This window comes from Triturus cristatus, chromosome 10, assembly GCF_964204655.1.
Source record: "Triturus cristatus chromosome 10, aTriCri1.1, whole genome shotgun sequence".
NCBI classification, from domain to species: domain Eukaryota; kingdom Metazoa; phylum Chordata; class Amphibia; order Caudata; family Salamandridae; genus Triturus; species Triturus cristatus.
The window spans coordinates 3321775-3339937 of NC_140593.1; the positions used below are offsets into that span (position 1 = coordinate 3321775).

Here is an 18163-nt window from a genome sequence, read left to right on the forward strand (position 1 = left end):
CCATAAGTCATTAATAAGCATTCATGAATGGGGCCTCGTCCGACAAGCACCATAGAGATACTCAAGGAGGAAGCACACCGAACGATGGTTACATGGGTTTATATAGTAAAAGATCACAAGCAAGAGACGCCCAGAGGTAAATAGAGCTTTGGGAAGAATACACAAACGAACAATCGGTAAAAATCAACAGTCTTAGTGCCTTGCGCAATCGTCGCGTCTTGAGGCTGCACAACAAGATAGGCTATCTGTGTAAACTTTGTCTAAGGCTTTACCATTGTCTAAAAAACCCGAGCAGATGTCAGCTGTTCTTTTGCACTGACTCTGTATGTATACACAGCCTACAATACCCCAATTTGGATTCTTTACCAATGTTTATGCAGGTGCGGTGTCAAGGAGAGAGCCGGGGCTGGAAGTAGGGCAGGGGTGAAGAATGGATGGTGCATAGCTTAATCAAAAAACGAGAGAATTGGATTTTACATTTCAACACCAGGCCTCTCCAGTTTGTGGAAGAGGCTCTGGAGGTCCTGTCTTGGTGCCTGCGGGGTCTGGTCTCGATGCTCTGTGGGTCTTGTCTCGATGCTCTGGAGGTCTTGCCTTGATGCTCTTGATGTCCTGTCTTGGTGACCCCAGGGTCTTGTCTCGATGTGCTGGGGTTCTTGTATCAATGCTCTGGGGTTCTTTCTTAATGCTTTGGGGGTCTTTTGTTGATGCCCTGGAAGTCCTGTCTCGATGCACTGGAGGTTATGTCTCTATGCTGTGGAGGTCCTGTCTCGATGCTCTGGAGGTCCTGTCTTGGTGCCCACAGGGTCTTGTCTCTATGCTCTCGGGGTCTTGCCTCCATGCTCTGGGGGTTTTGTCTCGATTCTCTGGAGGTCCTGTCTTGGTGCCCACAGGGTCTTGTCTCTATGCTCTCTGGGTCTTGTCTCGATGCTCTGGGGGTCTTGTCTTGATGCTCTGGAGGTCCTGTCTTGGTGCCGCGGGGGTCTTGTCTTGATGCTCTGGAGGTCCTGTCTTGGTGCCCTCGGGGTCTTGTCTCTATGCTCATGGGGTCTTGTCTCTATGCTCTTGGGGTCTTGTCTCTATGCTCTTGGGGTCTTGTCTCTGTGCTCTCGGGGTCTTATCTCTATGCTCTTGGGGTCTTGTCTCTGTGCTCTTGGGGTCTTGTCTCGATGCTCTGGGGGTCTTGTCTTGATGCTCTGGAAGTCCTGTCTTGGTGCCCACGGGGTCTTGTCTCTATGCTCTTGGGGTCTTGTCTCTATGCTCTCGGGGTCTTGTCTCTATGCTCTTGAGGTCTTGTCTCGATGCTCTGGGGCTCTTGTCTTGATGCCTCTGGGTCTTCTCTAGATGCCCTGAGGGTTCTGTCTTGATGCCCTCAGACTCTTGTCGTAGTACCCCTGGGGTCCTTTCTCCCTCTCCTACACTTCCTGCAGCGCATGGACTGGTAGGCCATGAGTGTGTAGGGCATACATGATTTCAAGACAAACAGATATTTTGCAGCAGGTAACTGTGCAGTCTGTAAAGGCATGTGTGACCCTCTCCCCCTTTGCTCACATCCCCCTGCAGACTGGGGTGAGGGTGCTTCCCTCTGCTCTTTAGGCCTTACCTAGGATCGGGGTACAAGTTGACTTCATGTGTCCATTTCTGGACGTTTGCATAATGAAGATGATTTCATTCTGGGAGTGTAGTCTTGATTAGGTCCAGTTAGTCAAAGCAAACCTTGAGCAGTAGATGATGTGTCCTGTTGGAAGGCGGACCCCGGGGGAGTCGGAGAGACCACCCAGGGGGGCCTCCACACTGTACGAAGTAGCCGAGCGCTACTGAGAAGCCTCCTAGGAGAGGTCCTTTTCCTATACCGTACCAGCACAGTAACACCACCACACAGGACTCGAGGCTGTTTATCACGATGAGCAATTCTTTATCAGCATTTAGGAGGTTACGGTTATCGATATATACAAGGGGGGGATCGAGGGATCCTCAAGAGTCTCAAAGTCTTTGGTAGGGACGGGGTAGCGGGACAGTCTTTGGTAGTAGCGGGACACGAGGGTACCTTAGGCCCAGTTCTTGTTCCTCAAGCTGGAGGGACTCCGTGTCCCGGAGGGGTCGAGCCGCGACGATGTCAGCAGGGCTCTGGGGGAGGCTTCAGCGAGGTTGGGCCGCGACGGCGTCAGCAGGGCCCCGATGTTCCGTGAGGTTCTTTGTCTCAATAAGGTGGAGCCGCGACGCAGTCAGCTGGGCTCGTGGTACAGGGTCAAGCAAGAGTTCTTCTCCGTGGGGTCAGCCGCGATTCCATCAGCAGGGCTCTTGACTCCGGGATACAACTGCTGTCCCATTGCGGGGTTGCCCCAGATATAGGTCTGGAGCCCTTTGATGTCCGGACCCTTGCGCCTGGGGGGGGCGGAGAGGCCGGGCTGGGAGAGGCCAGACGCCCAGCGGGAGAGGCGCCAGGCCCGGGGAGGCCGGAGGACGATCGCACCTCGGTGTTGAGGGACGGTGGGGTCCCATCGAAACTCTCCTCCTCCGGGAGTGGTGAAGTGGCCATGCGGTGCCCCCTGGCCAGATCTTGGTGCCTCGATGTCGGGGCTTCGCTGGGGCCGAGGCCGGAGGGAGCCGGGCTGCGTGGGCTGGTGCGTGGAGCAAGCATGGGGAGACCCCGAAGGGATGAGGGGTCCCTGTGCGGCCTGGAAAAGGGGGCCGCTGAGGCGGGTGTAGGAAAACGGGTACAATCCAAAGGGGGGCCTCGAAGGGAGGAGGGGTCCCTGGCGGCCTGAAATGGCGGCCCGTGTAGGCCGGTGCAGGGGACGAGCACAATCCAAGAGGGTTAAGACCACGCCACGAGGCCGGGTCCAACAGGCGTCCCCCCCAGCCGAAGGCAGGGAGAGTCCCCCATTTCCTTGGGGGTTCTCCTCGTCGAGGCAGAAGAAGCGGGACAGGCCGTCGGCGTTGGCGTGGTCATTGCCGGGCCGGTGTTCAACAGAGAAGTCCATCCCTTGCAGCGAGATGGACCATCGCAGCAGCTTGGGGTTCTCGCCCCTCATTTGTATTACCCACCGCAAGGGCCGGTGGTCGGTCTGGGCCCGGAAGTGGGTACCGAAGAGATAGGGCCGGAGCTTTTTGAGGGCCCACGCTACAGCGAAGGCCTCCCGCTCGATGGTGCTCCACAGCTGCTCCCGGGGCAGCAGCCGTTGGCTGATAAAGGCCACGGGTCTGTCGAGTCCCTCCGAATCTACCTGGGACAGGACGGCCCCAATTCCATATTCGAAGGCGTCCGTCTGCACCACAAACTCCTTGCTGTAGTCAGGGGCCGGTAGCACGGGGGCAGTGCACATCGCCGTTTTGAGAGTCTCGAAGGCCGTCTGGCAGCGGGGGGTCCAGTGTACCTTCTTGGGCTGCTTTTTTGACGTGAGCTCTGTGAGGGGGGCGACAATGCTCCCATAGTCTCTGATGAATCGCCGGTAGTACCTGGTGAGGCCCAGGAAGGCCCGGACAGCTGTCTGGATGGTGGGGGGTTCCCACGCCTGGATGGCATCAACTTTCGGTTGGAGGGGAGCCACCTGACCGCTCCCTACTTGATGGCCCAGATAGGTCACCGATCCTTGGCCTATCTGGCATTTGCTGGCCTTGATCGTGAGCCCGGCCCCCTGGAGGGCGGCCAGGACTGCTTTGAGGTGCCCCAGGTGCTCAGCCCAGTGGCTGCTGTATACGGCAATGTCATCTAAATAAGCCACGCTGAAGGCCTCTAGCCCGGCCAGGACCTTGTTCACTAGTCTCTGGAAGGTGGCCGGGGTGTTCTTCATGCCGAGGGGCATCACCCGAAAGTGGTAGTGCCCATCAGGGGTGGAGAGAACGGACCTCTCTTGGGCACCGGGGGTGAGCTGGATCTGCCAGTACCCGGCGGTGAGGTCAAAAGGGCTCATGTAGCGGGCTGCCCCTAAGCGGTCGATGAGCTCGTCGGCCCGGGGAAGAGGATGGGCACCGGTCTTGGTAACAGCGTTCAGGGCCCGGTAGTCCACACAAAATCGTTTCTCCGGGGGGGTGCCTGGTGCGGCGGCCTTTGGCACCAGGACGACGGGACTGGCCCACGGGCTGTCGGAGGGCTCGATGACCCCGAGGGCCAGCATCTTCGCCACCTCAGCCTGGATGCAGGCCCGCACCCGGTCGGGTACTCTGTAGGCTCTGTGTCGCACGGGGGGACTGTTCCCAGTGTCGACGTCGTGGACACACCATGGAGTCACCCCCGGAGTGAGGGAGAAGAGGGCCGCAACAGTTGCTGACAGTCGTGGTGCTGTTCCGGGGTCAGGGAGGAGGCGAGTTGGACGCTTTTGATGGTCCCGTCGTGGTCGCTGGTCCGCAGGAGGTCGGGTAGGGGCTCGGAGTCGCCTTCGCCCCCGTCGTCGGTCGCCAGCAGTAGGCTTAGTTCGGTCCGGGCAAAGTGGGGTTTGAGCCGGTTAGCGTGTAGAACCCGGAGGGGGTTCCGGGGAGACTCCATGTCGATCAGGTAGGTGACAGGGCTCTTCTTTTCCACCACCTTGAAGGGCCTGGTCCATTTGTCCTGGAGGGCGCCGGGGTTAACCGGTGACATGACCCAGACTTGCTGGCCCGGCTCAAACTCGATGGTAGAGGCGTTTTGATCGTACCATCTTTTCATGTCCTCTTGGCTGGCCTCGAGGTTGGCTTGCTGCCGGACTCCTTCAAGGGAGGGGCAGGTCTTCTGTTCCTGCAAGAACTGTTCTCTGGTGGGGCCCCCTCATGGCGCCATTGGGCAAGCTCCGGGAGTGTGCCGAGAGAGGCGATCTCGTCCGGGGGGCGCACCGTGGATCTGGCATCGGTGTCCGCTTCTTCCTCGCTGGAGGCAGGTGGTGGCACGGGCCCCTCGGGCTCGACGGTGTCGGCGGCCATGGACGAACGGGGGACCTGGGCGGGCAGGGACCGGGTGGTGGCGCAGGCCCATTTGGGTAGTCCTAGCATTCGGAGATGCTCTCGCCGCTCCACTTGAGCCCAGGGGGAACTCTCGAGGTCGTTCCCCAGGAGGCAGTCCACCGGAGCGTCGTCGCGGACAGTCACCTTCAGCATGCCCGTCACCCCTCCCCACTCGAAGGGAATCTGGGCCATCGGGCACGTGCTCTTGCTGTTGTCGGCCGCCCGGACGGGGCATAGCACATTCGGCAGGATCTGTTCGGGGGCCACCAGGTGGCAGCGGACAGCGGTGACACTGGCTCCGGTGTCACGGAGGGCTTCGGCCCGTCGTCCATTGATAGTGACCCACTGTTGGTACTTCTGGGTGTTGCTCGGGATGGGTGTTCGGGGCACCATTTCTCGGCGGCCCAGGCAGACCAGGGACATGGCCGCCGGCTCCCACTCAGTGGACCCCCCGTCGAGGGGTTCTTCATCTTCCTCCCCTTCTCCCAGGGCGGCAGCCGCTAGTTGTCGGGGCGGGGGCCCGCTGGTCCCACTTCGTCGGTTCATGGGGCAGGCAGGGTCGCTGGCATAGTGTCCTGTTTGTTGGCAGCCGTAGCAGGTTATCGTGGGCCGGGGCCCGGTTTTGGCTGGCGTCGTCCCTCTTCGGGCTAGGTTCGGGGAGGTGTGTTGCTGAGGCGGCCCCCGAGGCGGACTCCGGGGCAGCCCGGCTTGGATGTCCCGATTCCTGATCGACCCTCCTCCCCCGCCGCACTGGCGGGGGGGTCCGGTGGAGTTTCGCTGGTACTCCCCCATCGAGCTCCGGGGGACTCGGGTGTTGACCCATCGATCGGCCTCGGCGGCGAGCTTCCGCGGCTCGGTCAGCTTGCTGTCGAGGAGGTGTTGTCTTAGCTCCACGAAGCAGTTGTTGGAGAGGTGTTCCCAAATAATGAGGTCGACCAGCTGCCCGTAGGTGGTGACCTTGCTCCCCTTGATCCAACCTTCTAGGGCCCTGCTGAAAAAGTCAACATACTTGTTAGACCTGGCACCTTGGCGTGAGTCTCCCTTCCTCTTTTTGTCGCTGTGCCTCATGTGATTTTATGGTGTTGGCCGCTCAGCGCGCTGTGCCACTGCCAACCAGTGTCACGGTGCGAGTGCTCCCTTTATAAATTGTATGTGTTGGTTGGATTCCATGATTGGATTGTTTGATTTACTATCAGACCCCAGTAAAGTGCGCCAGGAGCGCCAGGGCATGTAAAGGCAAACGCCGCTGGTGGGCTTGCAGCACGGGTTGTGCCACCCACGGAAGCGGCCGGTAAAATACGTCTAAGGTCTGCCGTCGCAGAGCCTGCGTGCAGTCTGGTACTGACGCGCCGACCGACAAGTGCCCACACTTGCCGGTCCCCGAAACCTTCCCTTAGCTGCATGTTAGTCACCCCTCTGGTAGGCCCACGGGCAGGGTGCATTGTGAGCCTGAGGTAGGACAAGCCTAGATGCGTGGCATGTCCTGGTAGTGAATGACCGCCATTTTGTTGTTCACTACTGTAAGGCTACCCTGTTCTCATAGGCCAGTATGGGCGGCCTGGATTATTACACCCTATGATCCTAACCGACCCAGGGAACATGGTAGGAGATCGAGTTTAGTATGCCTGAACTCGGAATGATAAGGTACATCTTTTCGCAAGGTTTATTTTAATATTCCGGGTTTGCAAATGTCACTTTTAGAAAGTTGGCCTTTGCTTGCCTAAACTATTTCAGCCGCCTCTGCGTGATGTGTATCTGATGTCTGGCTGGTGTGAGTGACAGGGCTGGGGGAACCCAGATGGGCAGGGCTAGGTAGCCTGGTATGAATAGGACGATCGACAGGTAGATGGGTGGGAGGAGTGCTCCTAGGCTCTGAATAGGACAGTGCTCCGCTACCTCGATGCCGGCTCCACCCCCTGTGGAGCGTCTGATGACTCTGCCCTGCACTCTGAAAGAAGAAGCCTGCATCACGTAAACAAAGTGCTCAGAAACCGGACTGAACTAGGCAAGGGCCCCCCTGGCCTGGGAGAACAAAAGATTTGTGGTATAAATGGAGGAGCCCTGCTCCTAAGAAACTAGATCCGCTTTTGACCAAGAAGAATCTCTGCCTGAGGAGGAGGCACCGGGAAAGCTGTAGGAGGAAGACTGTCCCTATCCTGGGGGATTGGCCTGCAGTGGTGACCTTGCTGCCAAAGGAGAGAAGAGAAACTGTTGCTGAATACTTTTACTTTACTTTTACTTTCAAAACTTGTGCTTTTCCAAAACGATCTCCAAGGGCTTGGAACTGAGCTTGCCCCCTGAACTGAGCCCCAGGAACATTGGGCTCTACCTGATCTTCACTCGCCTGCTGCTGGACTGTGGTGTCCTTTCCCTCGCCGGAGCTGTGACCCTCGTGCCCAGTCCCTCCCTGAGCCGTGACCAGGACTGCTTAGCCGCCCCCGCCTTGGGAAGAGCCTCGCTCGATCGGAGCCGCTCCCCCTACGCTGTGCTGGGCTGCCCCGTCACCTCGCTCGTGGAGGCTCGCTGTGCCCCTTCACCCTCCCGCCGGAATCGGCGTTTGTGAGCATCTCCAAGCCTCGGACGGCCCGGACGCATCGGCGTGCCCGGCTGCCCCGCTTTGTTCACCCGCCACCTGCAACACCCCGCTCCTGTCGTGAGCCTGAAGATCAGACCCCCATCGTGAAGTGTGGGAGCCCCGGACGCCGCCTCGCTCTTCTGTCGAAGAGCCGCTGAAATCCCGCACCCGCCTTTGCGTCAAGAAACAAGGTACTGTACTTACGAACTCGACCGCGAGCTCGCATCGGATCCAGGGTCCGCAACGTTCTTATTTCCCTGTCATCTGCTGTGTGCTCCCCGGGCGCTGCTTCAGCACGAAGTGCGCTGAGGCCTACAGTTACCTTGTGCCCGCCTAAAGAACTTTCCGTAAAACCAAGAGAACTTGACCGTATTTCCAAGAATTGTGGCCCCATCAGTTCAACGTTACTGGGCCTTGTATTTAACTCTGCTGAAACTACATAAAAGCTTATTTTTATATACTCCCGGATTGGTGTCCGTTTGTGGTGCATGCAAGGGGTTTACTGTATGCGTAATTGCATTTGCTTAACCGTGTACGCCTGAGACTTAGCCTAGACTGCTCGCGCCACGCACCTAGAGGGTGAGCAGGGGTTATTCTGGGGAGTCATCCTTCGCCCTGACAAGAAGTAAAGGGTCCCTGCTTGTTGTGGGTTCACACCTGCGTCAACCAGAGCCCCCTCATTTCTAACATTGGTGGCAGCGGTGGGATTTACGGATTTGCATTTGTGGTTTGCGTGTAGTGAATCACTGATCACCACGTAGTGAGAGCAGACCAGTAACACAGCCACAAGGCTAGCATTGTTTTTGTTTTGCCAAGAATCTCCGTTGTTAGAGCCATGCCTGGTTCACTTTCCGCCGGAAGGGCGGCTTCCGTAATCTCTGGATTTGAAGACATAGATTGGGAGGAAGGCGCACTTCATGATCGTACCAATGAAGACTTGAAAGGTCTTTGCTCCAAGTTCAGGATTGCCCAAACTGGATTGAAAAAGAAGGAGCAACTCGTAAAGGCGCTGAGGGCCTGGTATGAGTCAAAGGCACCAGAGAATCAGGTGGAAGTGGTTCCACCAGAAAGTGTCCATGAGTTCGGCAGATGCCTGTCGCCAGAGGAGTTGGCGGACAGGGCAGCAACCCGGGCACACGAGGTGGAAATGGCGAAACTTCATGGGCAGATGGATATGGAAAAACAAAGATTAGCCATGGAAGAAAAGAAACTACAATTAGAGCATGACATGAAGCTGAGGGAGCTGGAGCTGAAAGCCAAAAGTTTGGAGCTTAATCCCTCTGGTGGCAGCACACCGCCAGGATCGGCGGAACCAAGAGTTTATATTCCTAAGGATGTAGTGAAGGAGTTCTTCAGGAATGACGACATCGGGCAGTGGTTCAGAGCCTACGAGGTAGCCATGTCTTCCCACCGGGTCCCTGAGAAAGATTGGGGAGCGGGGTTGTGGGGAAGGTTCCTGAGTGAAGGGCGGGACACACTGTTAGATTTACCTGTTGATGTTCGTAATTCTTACCCCCATATGAAGGAAGCATTGATGACTAGGTATGGGTTGACCCCTGAGTTATATAGACAGAGGTTCAGGGGTTGCACTAAGATTCCCAATAGTACGTATGTGGAGTATGTGACTTTCTTCTGCAGAGCGCTGGATGGTTGGGTGAAGGGTAGTAAGGTGACTGATTATCAAGGGCTTCTTGATCTAATGGCATGGGAGCACTTGTCCAGTAATTGTTTTCCTGAGCTGCGCCAGCACCTGATCGATAGTAAGCTGACTAACCCGAGGAAGCTTGCTGAGGAGGCGGACCGCTGGGTCAGTACCAGGGTCCACAAGGGTACTGTGGGAGATTCCGCCAAAGGTGGGCAGGGTCCCCAGCAGAAGAGTGGGGGGGACAGGGGTAAACAGAAGCAGTTCCAAAAAGGGCCACAAAATAATCCCCACGGGAACCAAGGGAAGGGTTCTCAGCCTCCCCCACCCCAGAAACCGACCGGGGCCCCGACAGGTCCTCCTGTTCAGAAGGGGCCCGTAAGATGTTACAGGTGTAACAATTTGGGGCATTTTGCCTCTGATGTGAAGTGTCCGATGTTTGGTAAACCAGCACCCACTGGTGCTCCACCCCGGCAGGTGACTAGTGTAGCCTTGGGGGAGGAGAGGGATGTCCAAGGTGGGTGGGGTCCCGCAGAGATGTCCCTGGTCTCGCTAGGAGACCGTGAAGTGGTCCCTCCAACCCAGCTGCCTGAGAACACTAAGAAGTACAGGCAGTGGGTGACCATAAATGGCCATAGGGTGGAAGCTCTTAGAGATACAGGAGCCAGTGTGACCGCTGTCAGGTGTCACCTGGTGTCTCAGGAGCAGGTGGTCCCCAATGCATTCTATCCCGTTGTTGCCGCTGACAACACAGAGAGGCACTGCAAGGTGGCTCAGGTTCCCTTCGAGTGGGGGGGGGTCTCTGGTACTCTTCAGGTAGCTGTGAGGCCCGCCATGCCTGTAGACTGTTTGTTAGGGAACGATTTGGAGAGCTCACCTTGGGCTCAGGTGGAGCGGAGTGCTCACCTGGAGATGTTGGGTATGCCGGATTGGGCGTGTGTGACCACACGGTCCATGGCAGCCAGTAAAGGTACTCGAGAGGTTCTGGAGCCTGAGAGGGAGGCCCAGGAACCGGCCTCAGAGAGAAGGGGCAAGGGGCGTGGGAAGCCGGCCCCTGAAGTTCCCACGGTCCAGGAGGAAGCAGACCTTGAGGGGGATGCCCTGGAGCCTACAGGGGAGCAGATAGCTGAACTGGGAGACCTGCCGGAGCTGACCCATTGGCAGCAGGAAGGGGGTCCCACCAGGGAGGACTTTTGCAAGGCACAGAAGGAGTGCCCTTCTCTCGTGGGTATGCGGCAGCAGGCTGCAGACCAGGCCGCAGGTGATCAGTCAGGATCACATTTCATTTACTGGGAGAACGACCTCCTATATACAGAGCCTAAGGTTGCTGAGCCTGGGTCAGCCCGTGCGCTGGTGGTACCCCAGGACTTCAGAGCCTTCCTACTGGGGCTGGCTCACGATGTGCCATTGGCAGGGCATTTGGGGCAGGACAAGACCTTTGAAAGGCTTGTCACCCACTTTTATTGGCCCCAAATGCGCAGGAGTTCGGATACTCACTGCAGGACATGCCAGACTTGCCAGGCAAGTGGAAAGAGTGGAAGGAAGCAGAAGGCTCCACTCCAGCCATTCCCTGTGGTCGGTACTCCATTCCAGCGAGTGGGGATCGACATTGTAGGGCCACTGGACCCCAAGACAGCGATGGGCAATAGGTTCATCCTGGTCCTGGTGGACCATGCCACCCGGTACCCGGAAGCCATTCCTCTGAGGACAGTGACGGCCCCCGTGGTGGGACGTGCACTGATGGGAATTTTCTCCCGAGTGGGATTCCCTCTAGAGGTGGTGTCTGACCGAGGTACCAATTTCATGTCCAAGTACATGAAATCTCTTTGGCAAGAGTGTGGTGTAACCTACAAGTTCACCACACCTTACCACCCCCAAGGAAACGGGTTGGTTGAGAGATTCAACCGAACCCTCAAAGGCATGATAATGGGCCTAGAAGGACCCATGAGGCGCAAGTGGGACGTCCTCTTACCATGCCTTCTCTTCGCTTACCGTGAGGTGCCACAGAAGTCTCTGGGGTTCAGTCCCTTTGAGCTTCTGTATGGTCACCCCGTCAGAGGACCTCTAAGTCTGGTCAAGGAAGGCTGGGAGCAATCTCCCAGGAAACCTCCCCAGAATGTATATAGCTACATGCTGGCCTTCAGGAATCAGACTAGGCGTTTCAGGCAACTTGCTGAGGCAAATCTGGAAGCCAGCCAGGAGGAGATGAAGCGGTGGTACGACCAGAATGCCACTCTGGTAGAGCTTCAGCCTGGGCAGAAAGTATGGGTCTTGGCCCCCGTGGAGCCGTGTGCGCTCCAGGATAAGTGGACCGGTCCCTTTGAGGTGGTGGAGCGAAAGAGTCCTGTTACCTACGTGGTGGACCTGAAGACTCCCAGGAACCCCTTACGGGTCCTACATGTCAACCGCCTCAAGCCCCACTTGGAGAGGTCCCAAGTGGGCATGCTCTTGGCAACAGATGCGGGGATGGAAGAGGAGACCGAACCTCTTCCGGACCTCCTGTCAGCCAAGGAGCAAGATGGGTCAGTGGATGGTGTCATCCTCTCTTCCACCCTGACCCCTGAGCAACAGGATGATTGTCGCCAGTTGCTGGGACAATTTTCTGATCTGTTTTCCCTGGTCCCTGGTGTCACTGATTGGTGCGTCCATGATGTGGACACTGGGGATAGCCCTCCTGTACGGCACAAGGCCTACAGGGTGACTGACAGGGTGAGGACATGCATCAAGGAGGAGGTCTCCAAGATGTTTGCACTCGGGGTCATTGAGTCTTCTAGCAGTCCTTGGGCCAGCCCCGTGGTCTTGGTCCCAAAGGCTGCAGCGCCGGGAGCCACACCCGAACTCCGGTTCTGTGTGGACTACAGGGGACTCAATTCAGTCACTAGGACTGACGCACACCCCATCCCCAGAGCTGATGAGCTCATCGATCGGCTAGGGGCTGCCAACTACCTCAGCACGTTTGATCTAACGTCTGGGTATTGGCAGATCGCCTTGACCGAGGGGGCCAAAGAGAGGTCAGCATTTTCCACCCCAGATGGGCACTACCAGTTCCGGGTTATGCCATTTGGGATGAAGAATGCCCCTGCCACCTTCCAGAGATTGGTCAACCAGGTGTTGGCTGGGCTGGATTCGTTCAGTGCAGCCTACCTGGATGACATCGCCGTGTTCAGCTCCACGTGGGAGGAACACTTGCGACACCTCTGGGAAGCGTTGATGGCGCTGCGGAAGGCAGGCCTCACGATCAAGGCGAGTAAGTGCCAGATCGGGCAGGGTTCCGTGGTGTACTTGGGACACCAAGTTGGGAGTGGCCAGGTGGCACCCCTTCAGCCCAAGATAGAAACCATCCTGAATTGGGAGGCGCCCAAAACCCAGACGGAGGTGAGAGCGTTCCTAGGTCTCACCGGGTACTACAGGAGGTTTGTCAAGGGGTATGGCAACCTGGTTGCCCCCTTGACAGCGCTGACTTCGAAGAAGCAGCCCAGGAAGGTGATCTGGACTGACACCTGTCAGAGAGCTTTTGAGGCCTTGAAAACTGCTATGTGCACGGCGCCCGTGCTCTTGGCTCCCAACTTCTCCAAAGAGTTTATCGTTCAGACAGACGCTTCAGAGCATGGTGTGGGGGCTGTTCTTTCACAGATTAATGAGGAGGGCCTAGATCAACCCGTAGCCTTTATTAGCAGGAGGTTACTTCCACGGGAACAGAGATGGAGTGCTATTGAGCGTGAGGCATTTGCTGTGGTCTGGGCGCTGAAGAAGCTAAGACCCTACTTGTTTGGGTCTCACTTCCGGGTTCAGACGGACCACAGGCCCCTCAGATGGTTGATGCATATGAGGGGTGAGAATCCCAAGCTGTTGAGGTGGTCCATTTCCCTACAGGGGATGGATTTCACGGTGGAACATCGCCCTGGTACAGATCACGCCAATGCTGACGGTCTGTCCAGATTTTTCCGCCTTAGTGGTGAGGAACTCCCTGGGGTAGGGTAGTTCTCCCCACCTTTCAGCTGGAGGGGACACGTGTTAGACCTGGCACCTTGGCGTGAGTCTCCCTTCCTCTTTTTGTCGCTGTGCCTCATGTGATTTTATGGTGTTGGCCGCTCAGCGCGCTGTGCCACTGCCAACCAGTGTCACGGTGCGAGTGCTCCCTTTATAAATTGTATGTGTTGGTTGGATTCCATGATTGGATTGTTTGATTTACTATCAGACCCCAGTAAAGTGCGCCAGGAGCGCCAGGGCATGTAAAGGCAAACGCCGCTGGTGGGCTTGCAGCACGGGTTGTGCCACCCACGGAAGCGGCCGGTAAAATACGTCTAAGGTCTGCCGTCGCAGAGCCTGCGTGCAGTCTGGTACTGACGCGCCGACCGACAAGTGCCCACACTTGCCGGTCCCCGAAACCTTCCCTTAGCTGCATGTTAGTCACCCCTCTGGTAGGCCCACGGGCAGGGTGCATTGTGAGCCTGAGGTAGGACAAGCCTAGATGCGTGGCATGTCCTGGTAGTGAATGACCGCCATTTTGTTGTTCACTACTGTAAGGCTACCCTGTTCTCATAGGCCAGTATGGGCGGCCTGGATTATTACACCCTATGATCCTAACCGACCCAGGGAACATGGTAGGAGATCGAGTTTAGTATGCCTGAACTCGGAATGATAAGGTACATCTTTTCGCAAGGTTTATTTTAATATTCCGGGTTTGCAAATGTCACTTTTAGAAAGTTGGCCTTTGCTTGCCTAAACTATTTCAGCCGCCTCTGCGTGATGTGTATCTGATGTCTGGCTGGTGTGAGTGACAGGGCTGGGGGAACCCAGATGGGCAGGGCTAGGTAGCCTGGTATGAATAGGACGATCGACAGGTAGATGGGTGGGAGGAGTGCTCCTAGGCTCTGAATAGGACAGTGCTCCGCTACCTCGATGCCGGCTCCACCCCCTGTGGAGCGTCTGATGACTCTGCCCTGCACTCTGAAAGAAGAAGCCTGCATCACGTAAACAAAGTGCTCAGAAACCGGACTGAACTAGGCAAGGGCCCCCCTGGCCTGGGAGAACAAAAGATTTGTGGTATAAATGGAGGAGCCCTGCTCCTAAGAAACTAGATCCGCTTTTGACCAAGAAGAATCTCTGCCTGAGGAGGAGGCACCGGGAAAGCTGTAGGAGGAAGACTGTCCCTATCCTGGGGGATTGGCCTGCAGTGGTGACCTTGCTGCCAAAGGAGAGAAGAGAAACTGTTGCTGAATACTTTTACTTTACTTTTACTTTCAAAACTTGTGCTTTTCCAAAACGATCTCCAAGGGCTTGGAACTGAGCTTGCCCCCTGAACTGAGCCCCAGGAACATTGGGCTCTACCTGATCTTCACTCGCCTGCTGCTGGACTGTGGTGTCCTTTCCCTCGCCGGAGCTGTGACCCTCGTGCCCAGTCCCTCCCTGAGCCGTGACCAGGACTGCTTAGCCGCCCCCGCCTTGGGAAGAGCCTCGCTCGATCGGAGCCGCTCCCCCTACGCTGTGCTGGGCTGCCCCGTCACCTCGCTCGTGGAGGCTCGCTGTGCCCCTTCACCCTCCCGCCGGAATCGGCGTTTGTGAGCATCTCCAAGCCTCGGACGGCCCGGACGCATCGGCGTGCCCGGCTGCCCCGCTTTGTTCACCCGCCACCTGCAACACCCCGCTCCTGTCGTGAGCCTGAAGATCAGACCCCCATCGTGAAGTGTGGGAGCCCCGGACGCCGCCTCGCTCTTCTGTCGAAGAGCCGCTGAAATCCCGCACCCGCCTTTGCGTCAAGAAACAAGGTACTGTACTTACGAACTCGACCGCGAGCTCGCATCGGATCCAGGGTCCGCAACGTTCTTATTTCCCTGTCATCTGCTGTGTGCTCCCCGGGCGCTGCTTCAGCACGAAGTGCGCTGAGGCCTACAGTTACCTTGTGCCCGCCTAAAGAACTTTCCGTAAAACCAAGAGAACTTGACCGTATTTCCAAGAATTGTGGCCCCATCAGTTCAACGTTACTGGGCCTTGTATTTAACTCTGCTGAAACTACATAAAAGCTTATTTTTATATACTCCCGGATTGGTGTCCGTTTGTGGTGCATGCAAGGGGTTTACTGTATGCGTAATTGCATTTGCTTAACCGTGTACGCCTGAGACTTAGCCTAGACTGCTCGCGCCACGCACCTAGAGGGTGAGCAGGGGTTATTCTGGGGAGTCATCCTTCGCCCTGACAAGAAGTAAAGGGTCCCTGCTTGTTGTGGGTTCACACCTGCGTCAACCAGAGCCCCCTCATTTCTAACATTACTCTACCCACGTGGTACCGGGGATTTTCTTGCAGTCTCTGAACTGCTGGCGGTACATTTCCGCGGTTAGTCCATAGCGGGTGAGCAGGGCCTCCTTCATATGGTCGTACGAGGTCATCACTTCTTCTGGGAGCTGGAGTAGGGTGTCCCGGCCCTCGCTAAGGAACCGACCCCATAGGCCGGCACCCCAATCCTTCCGGTGTACCCGATGGGAGGTCATGGCCACCTTGTACGCCTTAAACCACTGCTGGATGTCGTCGTTTTTATAGTACTTCTTGACGACATCTTTGGGGATATGGACCTTGGCCTCGGTAGGCGGCAGAGCGTCTCTATTGCTGGGGGTGCCGGTCTCCCCCTTCTGGGCCTTGAGCTCGAGTTCTTTGAGGCCCCGCTCGTGTTCGAGGGTCAGCCTCTTCTCCTCCAGCTCTCGATGCCGCTTCTTCTCCTCTATCTCCTCTTGTAGCCGTAGCTGTTCTATAGCCAATTTCTTTTCGGCCAGCAAGAGTCCGCCGTCCAGCCGAAGTCGTGCGAGCTCTAGCTCATGGGTCCGGACCTTCTCCCGCTCTCGTATTTCGTCCGCGGAGAGGCCGGTTTCCAGGCTGTTTCTCCCCCTGTTCGCGGGGGTCGGGGCTGGTGGCGTGGCTGCATTCAGGGGCAGGGGACCTTCGCTCTGGGAGGGACCCGCCTCGGACTCTAGCCAGGTTCTCAGGGCTACCTGCATCTCTTCCTTGGTACCTAGGCCGGTGGTCGCAATGCCCTTGTCCTTGCAGAACTGTTTTAACTCTTTGTGTGTGTACTCTTCCAATCGTTCTGGTTGGAACTCCATGGTCTCTGTTCGTCTGGGTGGATAGCGAGTGGGTTACTTGCTTGTACGTTTCTGCGTTCGGCTCGGATCCCGTCGCTGGCCACCAAATGTTGGAAGGCGGACCCCGGGGGAGTCGGAGAGACCACCCAGGGGGGCCTCCACACTGTACGAAGTAGCCGAGCGCTGCTGAGAAGCCTCCTAGGAGAGGTCCTTCTCCTATACCGTACCAGCACAGTAACACCACCACACAGGACTCGAGGCTGTTTATCACGATGAGCAATTCTTTATCAGCATTTAGGAGGTTACGGTTATCGATATATACAAGGGGGGGATCGAGGGATCCTCAAGAGTCTCAAAGTCTTTGGTAGGGACGGGGTAGCGGGACAGTCTTTGGTAGTAGCGGGGTACGAGGGTACCTTAGGCCCAGTTCTTGTTCCTCAAGCTGGAGGGACTCCGTGTCCCGGAGGGGTCGAGCCGCGACGGCGTCAGCAGGGCTCTGGTGATCAGTTCGTGGAGCTGGAGCCGCGACCAGGTCAGCAGGGCTCTTCAGGTGGTTCAGTTCAGCTCGAGCCGCGACGACGTCAGCAGGGCTCTGGGGGAGGCTTCAGCGAGGTTGGGCCGCGACGGCGTCAGCAGGGCCCCGATGTTCCGTGAGGTTCTTTGTCTCAATAAGGTGGAGCCGCGACGCAGTCAGCTGGGCTCGTGGTACAGGGTCAAGCAAGAGTTCTTCTCCGTATGGTCAGCCGCGATTCCATCAGCTGGGCTCTTGCCCCAGATATAGGTCTGGAGCCCTTTGATGTCCGGACCCTTGCGCCTGGGGGATGCGGAGAGGCCGGGCTGGGAGAGGCCAGACACCCAGCAGGAGAGGCGCCAGGCCCGGGGAGGCCGGAGGACGATCGCACCTCGGTGTTGAGGGACGGTGGGGGTCCCATCGAAACTCTCCTCCTCCGGGAGTGGTGAAGTGGCCATGCGGTGCCCCCTGGCCAGATCTTGGTGCCTCGATGTCGGGGCTTCGCTGGGGCCGAGGCCGGAGGGAGCCGGGCTGCGTGGGCTGGTGCGTGGAGCAAGCATGGGGGAGACCCCGAAGGGATGAGGGGTCCCTGTGCGGCCTGGAAAAGGGGGCCGCTGAGGCGGGTGTAGGAAAACGGGTACAATCCAAAGGGGGGCCTCGAAGGGAGGAGGGGTCCCTGGCAGCCTGAAATGGCGGCCCGTGTAGGCCGGTGCGGGGGACGAGCACAATCCAAGAGGGTTAAGACCACGCCACGAGGCCGGGTCCAACATGTCCCCTCCACTATAGAGCCATCTGGTACCCAGTTCTGACCCCTGGCAGCCTGCTGAGGTGACACTTCAAAGCTTCCACTGTTTTTGCATTTCCATAAATGTTGCAATTGTTATATTTGCAAGTTTCATGAAATAAAAGTTTATATTTGATGTGTAGCAATATATGAAATGGTAGTGCTTTGTGATCTGTAAAGAAGGCCTACATTGTGAGTTTTTCTTCTTTTTCTTCAGAGCTCTAAGCTGGTGACGTTTCTAAAAGGATTAAAAGGACCGCAACATTAGTGCGACGGTCACCTGGACCAGCGCACACTGAAGGGCACGAACCAGGAATCCTACAACAAAGCAGTGGTCGCCAGTAGGAATGACAAAGCTCTGTGTTTTCAATACATTTAGTGATTGTCACATTAATCAATAAACATTACATATGGATCGAGAAAAGCTGCAGTGAGGTGATCAATCGAAGCATGACACTGACGTGTAATATGCAATGCTGGTACACCACAAATCAAGAAACGGCCAATTAAAAGGACAACATGTGAATCCGTGTGTGAGTCGCCGCGTTTCGATCCCGTAGAAGAGGAACAAGCATTTGCAATGCAATAGGTCTCGCGTTACTGAATGTTTGAGCTATTGGTGTCGCATTATTATTAGCATTGCCAATAGCTCAAACTTTAA

At 56.8% G+C, this 18163-nt stretch overlaps 1 protein-coding gene across 1 annotated transcript in view; it reads left to right on the forward strand.

Moving 5' to 3' along the window:
- LOC146788700 (NACHT, LRR and PYD domains-containing protein 3-like) overlaps window positions 1-17926 on the forward strand; it is a 447514-nt gene extending 429588 nt beyond the window's left edge. The window contains exon 9 of the mRNA XM_085630084.1: window positions 17720-17926. Coding sequence (XP_085486210.1) covers window positions 17720-17770 — 51 coding nt within the window. The 3' untranslated portion in view covers window positions 17771-17926. The remainder of the gene's footprint in view (window positions 1-17719) is intronic.
- Window positions 17927-18163: the final 237 nt, after the last annotated feature.